Raw genomic sequence first — 9589 nt, 5'->3', positions numbered from 1 at the left:
TAGGCTAGTAATCATTGCAAAGTGGTAAGATATGGGAAAGTACAGGCCTGCAATATATATGCCAAAATCTGAACAAAACAAAATTATCAGCATTATCATATACCCAAAGGGTCGCAAAGTGATATGTAAACAATCAGAATTCTGATCTATGTCACTATAATCAGAGTAGAATATCAAATCAAAACTTGAACTTTTGACCCCGCCTGCCCTATACTACACAACCTCCAGAATTAACCCAACAAGCCAATGGCAAACCCTCACCATGACTGTATTAGAACATCTTCGACTCCTTGGACTGGAATCACAAAGCGAATCGGGCTTCGGGCGCCCTACTGTCTCTTTGTTATCGGAGTATTAAAAAAAAGGAAGTTTTAACACCATAACACCTATAACTGAAAGGCAACCAATAACAACACCAAATGACTCTACGCCGACATATCACTATGGGAAAACTAGAAGAAATTAGTAGAAATGTTGATGGTATAAAGCTCAAATCGAAGTGACAAAATCAAATATGGGTACAATTGGAAGAGTGCATGCAACAACTCGACAGTACTGTTTTGAAATGTTGAAATGTTCACACATATTTGTTGAATCGTGACAATTTCAGGTACTTCTCAACAATCCTAACCAATATCAAATGGGGAGTGAAATTTGACAGAAACCCTTATGTGAAAGTTGTTGTAGTCTAACAAAATCATAAAAGTTAAATATTTTTCTTTGATAACAGTTTGCTCAAGTTTTTTTTATATCATACCCAATGAAATTAAATAAAAACAAATGATACTGAATGTAATAGGCCCTGAATCATTCAATGGGATTAATAAGATTCTGTGAATGCTTCTCGATAACTCAATTGTATCAATGATGTTCCATGGTAATGCCTCTTAAAGAGTGAGGTAGTCAATGGTAAGTGTCCAGTGGACTGAGAGGTTTGATCTTCTCCTTGGATCTTCTCCTGGAGGATTAATGTTTTATCAGAAGACACTAGCTTGTGGATTTGATTCCACTCAAAAGTTTTGGGACCCACTGTTCTACCACACTAAAGACATGTCTTCTTATTCAATGAATCTCCTCTAGTGGATTAACTAAACAACTTTTATTTCAGTTTTTAAAGTAAAATACAGACAGCCACTATCACTTTCATAGCATGGCTCCAACCAGAATCATTATCAAGTGGTTACTAATTTCAAAAGCCGTTGTGATTTAGCACTATTAATCAATCCAATTGAAATTTCTAATCTCCCCCAAGTCCAAGTTTCACTAAAGATGTTTACAAACACAACTAAACCCAAATCCTTCCTAAATACCATCTTCACAGTTCCTTGATGAAACTGCTGATTTTGGTTATAATCCCCAAACGACTGTCCCTTTGAATAATGGACATTGCCTAATTGAAAAATCAATGGTACAATGATCACAATCCTAATCCCAATCACAATCTTTAGAATTACTTTTATCTCAATAGGGCTGTCTGCACCATCAAATTTCAAATTAGCGCGCTATTTCTGATCCGACATGTTATCCTGATCTGAACAATCTCGAGACTATTTGCAATGGAGACGTAATTATCATGGCAGTTCGTAGGATTAATCTTGAGATTGCAATCCCAAGTCAACTTGGGATTATTTGCAAAATAGCACGCTATTTTACGATTTATCGCGCTAATTCGTAGGTGCAGATGCAATCGGGATTATTTATTCACGGCATCAGACCATAATGCATCAATGCCTCGCTCGAGCAGGAATCGCTCTTCTGGTGGAGACGGGGTTTCTTGAATCTCTAGATTAATCGCGAAGAGGGCCGATCGGGCTAAAATCTCGAGATTGAGCAAACTCAGGATGGTGCAGCACCACCTACATGTAATATCTAGAGCAAGACACCACCCCAGACTTCTTAAACCCCTTCATAATATGACTTGGCACACAATGAAATGGAAAGGAGATGGAATCTTTGAATCGCTTATTATATTTTTGAAGAGTCCAACAGGCATATTCAGCCAAGTTTAAAGATTTGGAAGGCGAACAACCTGCGCTTTGAAACAAATTTGATCTTGAATAATAACTATTCAATTCTTCTATGGGGATCCCTAAGATGTAATATGATCAAATATCTGAAGTTGGATCACTGAAATGACCAATTCAAGCTAAAAAGTTTTTAAATCAATTATATTGCCGTTTTCAAATGTGTGGTCTGCAAAACCCAATTAAATATCAAATATTAGTGTGCAATTTAGAAAACTAGTCGTGCAATTTCATTACAAATAAATATTTTTTGTGTGTTTTTCAGATGAGACAATCAGATGAAGTAGATATGCTTAAAGTCTGATACAAAAATTATGATGAAAACAACGAAATTCACATTCACTTTTTGGCTAATTTGAAAGAAATCATTGCACTTCACTGATATATCATAAATTGAAGTAAAAGATCACAACTCATGACTGAACACAGTTATAGTCAGTTATAATTTATATCAGTGTGCAGCGAACATAGCCTTCAACAAAATGCAATTTTGATAAATTCAAAATTTTGCAGTAAACACAAATAGTGCAATATTCACAATAAGGCTTTTCAATTTCTTCAATGTACAATAGATGTTTTCATAAGGAAATTGCATGACTAGAAGACTTCTTTATCTTGTATAGATTATCTAACTATCCATGGTATAACCTTGATTTAATGTTCCCTAGATGTGCTGTCAAAATCAAAGGTTCGGGATCAGTGTTTGCTCATGGCTAATAATCTATTTGCTGAAATCTTGGGAAGACACTTAAAGCAAGGTTAAACTAATATATCATTCTCCTGAAAAACTGATACGATGCAGGTGCTTGGTACCATAACACATTGGCCTACATGTAACATACTCAACTAAAAGGGTACTACTAACTAGCTGATGGAGCTACAGGAAAAACAAAAAAGGAGGTAAGTAATGTCAGTTTATAGTTAAAAATTATAAATATATTTCAAGAAGAAAATCTAAATAAACCCATAAGTTCCTTTACTTTTCCCCAAGAGGCAGTTAATAAGGCAACAGATGAGTCCAAATGGCCATACAGATAACCATCCCCCTCCCGCTTACCTTTCTCATTCATATTCCTCCCTCTCTCTCACTCACCCTCTCTGTCAATCTATCAATCGGTTAGTTTGTATCTTGGAATAGGTTAGGGTGAAAATAAAGAACACATGATAGAAATATCAGTGTGCCACAAAATGAAGATACTATTCAGCAAAAAAATTTGTATTAAGAATAGAAAAATCATAATTTGGGAAAAGGCTTTAAAATAGAAATATAATACAATCCCCAAAATTAAAAAAAGGTGATAAGGTATGAGATTTTATTTCTTAACAAATTAGAATTCTCAAAAATATACCTTTAGAGCCATGTAACAAATTCAATGATTAAATTAAAAATATTGTACATCCCTAATGCCGTTTATTTTTATTGTTGGATATTAAATTTCTTTGCAAGCATTTTGCAAAATGTTATCTTTATTTTATGGCACATACAGATACTTTGTAAATATACAGTGAATCACCTTCAATCAATAAATCACAGCCATTTCAAATGCAATAAACCAAATATCACCACACAACCACATAAATCATCTCATGATGCAAAAATTGTCAATTTGTATTAATTGTAGGCTTTTTTCTAATAAAGGAATTCATTCATATTTTTGTCTTAATTTGAAATCTTATATGAGACAGAAATCTCCTGAAATTCATTTTCTTTTGTCTTTTAGAAATCTGAGAATTTACTTAGATTAAACAAATCAAATATCACTTTTTTCAATTTTTTTTTCTAAAGCTGCACAAGATTATGGGAGGATTCAAAGATTCAGAAGAATAAACAATTTTTTGCAACAAGACCAATCACACATGGCACTTACTTTGAGTGAAGTTGGTGATGGAGATGTTTCCAAGAGCGATGTTAGTGATGTAGCCATGCTGGGGTTGAGTGGTGATCACGTACAGCAAGCTGGTGTCCACACTGTCCCGGTCCTCAGACATAAGGTACTTGTTGGTAATCATGAAGCCAAGTTCACCAGTCCCTAGAAGATCAAGAGTTGGAGCGCCACGGTTGACAACGATCTGGGGTGCTCCGTTGTCCACTGGTACTATCTCAATTGGGACCTGCTGCGGCTGCCGGGTTAGAGTTGTGATGTCTGGAAGCACATAGAACTCATTGTGGGTGCCATCAGTCACAATGAAAGAGAAAGAGTCGGCTGTCTGTTCAGAACCATCATGTTGGTAGCTGATCAGGTTTTCATTGATATCATGCATGGTAAACTCTGTGACAAGAGCAGTGTTATTTCTCAAGATGTTACCATGGATTGGAAGCTGGGTGATGGTAAAGCGGAGCTCATTAGCAGGAGTATCTCTATCATCAATACCAAGTTCAAATGGAGTGATGAGCTTGTTGTCTCCTTCCTGAAGTCGGATAGTATCGTAACGGACGACGGGTTCTTTGTTGTCAACATCAGTAAAAGAGATGCGGAAAGTGCGGACCACTGTGTTGAAACCATCTGTGACCTGGAACTGGAAGCTATCCATTTTTACCTCGTCATCAGCTGTGTGCACATAGTAAATCTTGCTTCCTGCAAGATCAAGCTGAGTGAAAGAGTTGATCGGCATACCTGGATTGTCTGTGCTCTCGAGGTGACCTCTGGTTGGAGCTGTGGTAATGGTGAAAAGAAGATCCTCATCAGGACTGTTAAGATCACTTGTGCTGATAATGCTAGTTGTCAGAGTGACCCTGCTACCTTCCTGCATTGTTACACCAGCATTAATGATCGATGGATGGACATTGTCAATATGGTCAACGGTCACATAGAAGTACCTGTCGATGAGTGGGTTTGTTCCATCAGTGATGTCAAACTTGATAAGGTCCCGACCACCGTCGCCATCAGTATGTACATATCGGATGCGTTGGTTGTCTACTTCCCACTGAGTGAAATTCATTCCAAGGGTGATGTTCTCGACTACAGAGCCATCAAATTTGCTGAGTCGCTGCAATAATCCTTTCTCAGGTGCATAGCGAACTGTGTAGGTGAGGTTAGAATCGGCAGAGTCAAGATCCGTGGCTTTCAGGATTCGATTACTGATTATTCTGGATTCTCCAATTTCAATATCAATTCCATCATTGATAGTGAGACGAGGTGTCTCGTCATCTACCTCCAGAATTGTGATGGTGATTTCCTTAGTAACTTCATACTTTCCATCAGTAAGTAGGACAGTGAAAGAATCCTCTGTTGTTTCAGAATCATCATGGACGTACTTGATGTCATTGCCATTAGCAATTTGATCCATGGTAAAGTTCAGGATTGGAATGTCACCTCCACTTCTGGAGTATATGATGGTACCATGCTGAGGTGGGGTAACAATGAAAAAGTGAAGCTCATCAGCAGGGATGTCACCATCTTCAGCTCTGAGGAGAGGTTGATCGATGATCCGTTGCCCTCCTTCAGCCACGATTATCTCACGAGCATAAACCTGGGGTTCTTCATCATTGACAGGATTGATGTTGATAGGGAACAAGAAATTTGGTGATTCATTCACTCCATCAGTACAACGGAAAGTGAATTGATCCTCCTCTGGCTCAATACCCTGATGAATGCTCTGGACATAGTTGATGTGATTCAAGCGTAGATCTTTGATGCTGAAGGCACTGATTGGCATACCTCCGCGAGATTTCTCTGAACCAGGTGCGGGAGAAATGTTCTCGAGGTATCCATTACTTGGAGCAACTACTATTGTGCACAAGATGTCATCGTCTTCAGTATCAACATCTGGAGCTTGGAGATGAGTCATGTTGATGTTCCCTTTGCCTGCTTCATCAACATAGAACTGAACACCCATGGTAACATTGGGAGCAAGGTTATCAACAGGGAGGATGGCTACATAGACTTCTACCTGGGTAATCTCATTTCCTCCCAAAATCCAGTCAGGAGACATGTCAGAGAGAGTAAGGTTGAAAGAGTCATCACGTTTAGAAGGTCCAATTTCTCCTCCAGTATGCACATACCGAACAAGTCCATTGACAATGTCCTGCTGGGTGAAAACATCAGCAACAACACCATTGCTCTCAATCCTTCCCTCTGTTGGTTGTCTGTCCACAATGAAGGTGAGAAGAAGATCTTCAGTGTCAGGATCAGAAGCACTTAGAATGTTAGATGTGATGAGGCTGAAGGAATTCTCCTGCACTTCAAGGAAAGAACCAATTGTGCCTGGTGGAAGATCTAGGGTTGGTGCTTCGTCATCAATAGGAGCTACGTTGATATGGATTACAATAGGCACAACATGGACACCATCAGTGATCTCCAGATGAATCTCATCACTTTGTTCTTCAGCATCACCACTGACATATTTCACCCTAGAATTCTCAATGTCACCAAGAGTAAACTCATCACCTTTCTCCAGAGCAATATCATTCAAATTCACGGTTCCAAATACAGGAGGCTGTACAAGTACAACACGGATAGAATTTCTGTCTGTGTCTGGATCAGTAGCATCAAGCATTGTTTGGTCAATTATAACTGTTCCCCGTTCAAACACCTGGACGCCTGTATTGGTGATTGTTGGTGGTTGGTTATCAACTGGGCGGAGCAGAATGATGAAATTATGTGGACTACCCATGTTTCCTTGAGTATCCTGGACAACAAATGAAAAGGTAATGGCACGTGGAGCAATTCCTAATTCTGTACTGGGTGGTTTGTACGATACTTTCATATGATTAATTTGGGCTTGAGTGAACATATTGATTGGAGTATTTGGGTCATCAGTGAGAACAATGTCACCAACTGGAAGATTATTATTTTGATCAGAGTCTGTGAGAGGAGAGACAATGGTATATTTCAATTCCCTGTCATTGCTATCCATGTCAGTGAACCTCAAATTCTTCCTCAAGATTGGAGTGATTTGGAATTCATCAACAGAGAGCTGAAGTGTGGTACCACCAAACATCTCAGGGGGCTGCAGATCTTGTGGCATTACTTTTACTAATAATTCTTGTACAGGTGATTCATTTGGTTGCGGGTCAGCACTATCAACCACTCTGAAAAGGATTCTGTCAAAGACTGGGTCTGCATTGTGACTGCCACCATGTTGGTAAAAGAGATGTCCATTCTGAATATCCTCAAGAGTAAATTCGGTGACTTCACGCTCATAAAAATTGTCCTGAGAAATCCAATTCTGAGGGTCCTCTGGAATATTTACTTGACGTAGAAACAAGTTGCCCATGTCAGATAGTGGTTGCTCAAGAACAAAGCGGATTTCAGAATCATCAGAATCGATGTCTGTCGCACTCAAGACAAAATTTGTGATGGCAACTACTTCATTTTCGTTCACTGTGACTCCAGTGTTGACATCAACGATTGGTGCCTCATCATCGATAGGAGCAATGGTGATGGGAAAGAGGAATTCAACTTCATGTTGGCCATCAGTCATCCGGAAAATTATGTTGTCACTGTAAGTGTCTGTTCCATAATGGTGGTATGTTACAGCACCTTCAATGAGGTCAGCAATAGTAAATTGCTTGATGCGTTGATTTCCAATTCTGAGTTCACCATACCTTGAACCATTGATAGGAGCAATGATCACATCCTGAAGATTGTCCTCATCAGAAATTCCAAGATTTTGGCCACCCACAAGAGGACGTGACTGACCCTCAAACAACACCAGTCCTGTGTTGGTTGTTACAACTGGTGCAAGGGTATTCTTTGGGTTGACAAAGATCAAAAGATAATGAGTTTCAGAAGTAGCTAATTCAGAATCCACGATCTCCAAATCAATTTGGTAGATGGTTTGGACATCTGTGTCTCTAGGAGGGGGCTTGTAGGCAATCTTCAGATCTCTCAGGTCCTTCTGGGTGAAAGAAGTGATAGGCTGGTTACGGTCATCAGTGCTCACAATCATTCCATCGTCTGGCCCAAGGGTTTGTGAGGTTATGTTAAAGATGAGCATGTCAGCAGGTGTTTCAATATCCTCAGCTGCCAAAATGGTAGGGGTGATGGCAGTCATCACAAACTGATCAACCTCCATCATCATGTCACTGCTGGAAAGAACCAAACTTGGTGGGGTATTGTCAGCCCCATTAACGATCCTAACCATGCTCTGGAAGTATTCTTGCTTAATCACTTGTCCTTGCTGGTTCTGAAGCTCAACAACAAGAGGGATGTAATCTTCACGAGGGGATGATGTTGCTGCAGTGTGACGATACTGGATACCAAGTTCCAAGAAATCATTACAATCAATCATCTGGCCTTGCTGATCATGGTTCATAACCTCACCATATCGTGGAAGTCCTGAAGTTGAACTCAGCACTGTCACCTTGCAAACCTCAGTATTACTGTCAAATTCGAACTCCAACTTGTCAGCATCAAGAGCATCACTTGTTCCCATTAGATCCTGGACCTCAAGCGGCACGTTACGTGTAACAATCTCGAGCTGCTTGGATTCCACGCGAACATCAATTGTGAAGGGGATGATATAAACATCTGTAGCAGTGTCATATCTCAGCTGCAATTTGACTTTATCAGTCTGGGGCTTACGAGAACCAAAGTGCACATATTTCACTTCACCGGGTGAGAAATCACAGGGAAAACTTGGTGGTACAAGCCGGCCTGGAATCTGAGAAAGAGGGTCACTCTGCCTGGGAAGCACTTTGATGCTGCACGAATCACCAGCTTGAACATTTATAACCAGCTCCGAGTTGGGGTCAATAGCTTTTTCACGTCCGAACGGCACAGCAATTCCAGTATTTTGCACAATTATTCTGCTTTCCGTCGAGTCAATGTCGATTCCACCAAGACTAACTCCACCGCCGACCGGGTTGACTGGTTCTACAGTTCTTACATCGCTGGTCCCAAGAACCCACGTATTTTGTGCTGCTATCATGCCGGGCAGGATAGCGGCAAGAAAGCACAAGAGAGGCGAAGCCATGGTGAATAAAGTTGTTGGTGAACTTCAGAACAGTTCAAATTAATACAGCTCTCGATGCAACAATCACACTGTAAATGCACCTGCAAGCCAACTCCAGTCACAAAAGTTTTGCAAGCAGACGCCGCACTCAGTCACGAACTCCAGCTCCCGAGACAGCTTGAACAAGTGTGATGAGAGGAGAGAAAGCCAAACTTGAGTCTTTTCAGCTTGCTGCTCGGTATACCGTACCGTCGAGCACTACGCATGCGTACAAAGCCCCGTAGGGCGTGGCTAATACACTCCTCGAGAGTGATTGGTCCTCGAGGCATAAAGTTTCTTTGTCAACTCCGATAAACGGCAAGTTACATATCACATGCTCACTCAGTACGTAGTTGTGCAGAAGTAAAGACTGTTCTCAAGAAATTATATAAGAAAATTTTTATCAAGGAGAGAACTAACAAATCGAAGTTAACTGTTCTGAAATGAGCATGATAATGATGAAAATTATTGGGAGGCAAACAATTTATTGAATTTCTCAGACTCGCGTGGGTTGAAGTATTGTTTTGACTGAAATAGGGGAAATAAGTAGGCCCATACGTTTGAACCAGACACGGTCACATAATTCGTAGACATCCATGTTGTAATGTGGATTCTGCGGTTAAAAAAAA

General features: G+C 40.0%; 1 protein-coding gene across 1 annotated transcript; it reads right to left on the bottom strand.

The window, feature by feature from the left end:
• Positions 1-728: 728 nt before the first annotated feature.
• LOC129262045 (extracellular matrix protein 3) lies at positions 729-9157 on the bottom strand. The gene has a single exon (XM_054900081.2). It carries the CDS (start codon positions 8940-8942, stop codon positions 3876-3878), a length of 5067 nt encoding a protein of 1688 aa, XP_054756056.2. The 5' UTR covers positions 8943-9157; the 3' UTR covers positions 729-3875.
• Positions 9158-9589: the final 432 nt, after the last annotated feature.

This window comes from Lytechinus pictus, chromosome 5 (assembly GCF_037042905.1).
Source record: "Lytechinus pictus isolate F3 Inbred chromosome 5, Lp3.0, whole genome shotgun sequence".
NCBI lineage: Eukaryota > Metazoa > Echinodermata > Echinoidea > Temnopleuroida > Toxopneustidae > Lytechinus > Lytechinus pictus.
This window is presented reverse-complemented; position numbering and strand designations above follow the sequence as displayed.

Excerpts from the sequence above, each read along its gene's own strand:
- LOC129262045 (XM_054900081.2), bottom strand. The coding sequence starts at position 8,942 with ATGGCTTCGCCTCTCTTGTGCTTTCTTGCCGCTATCCTGCCCGGCATG.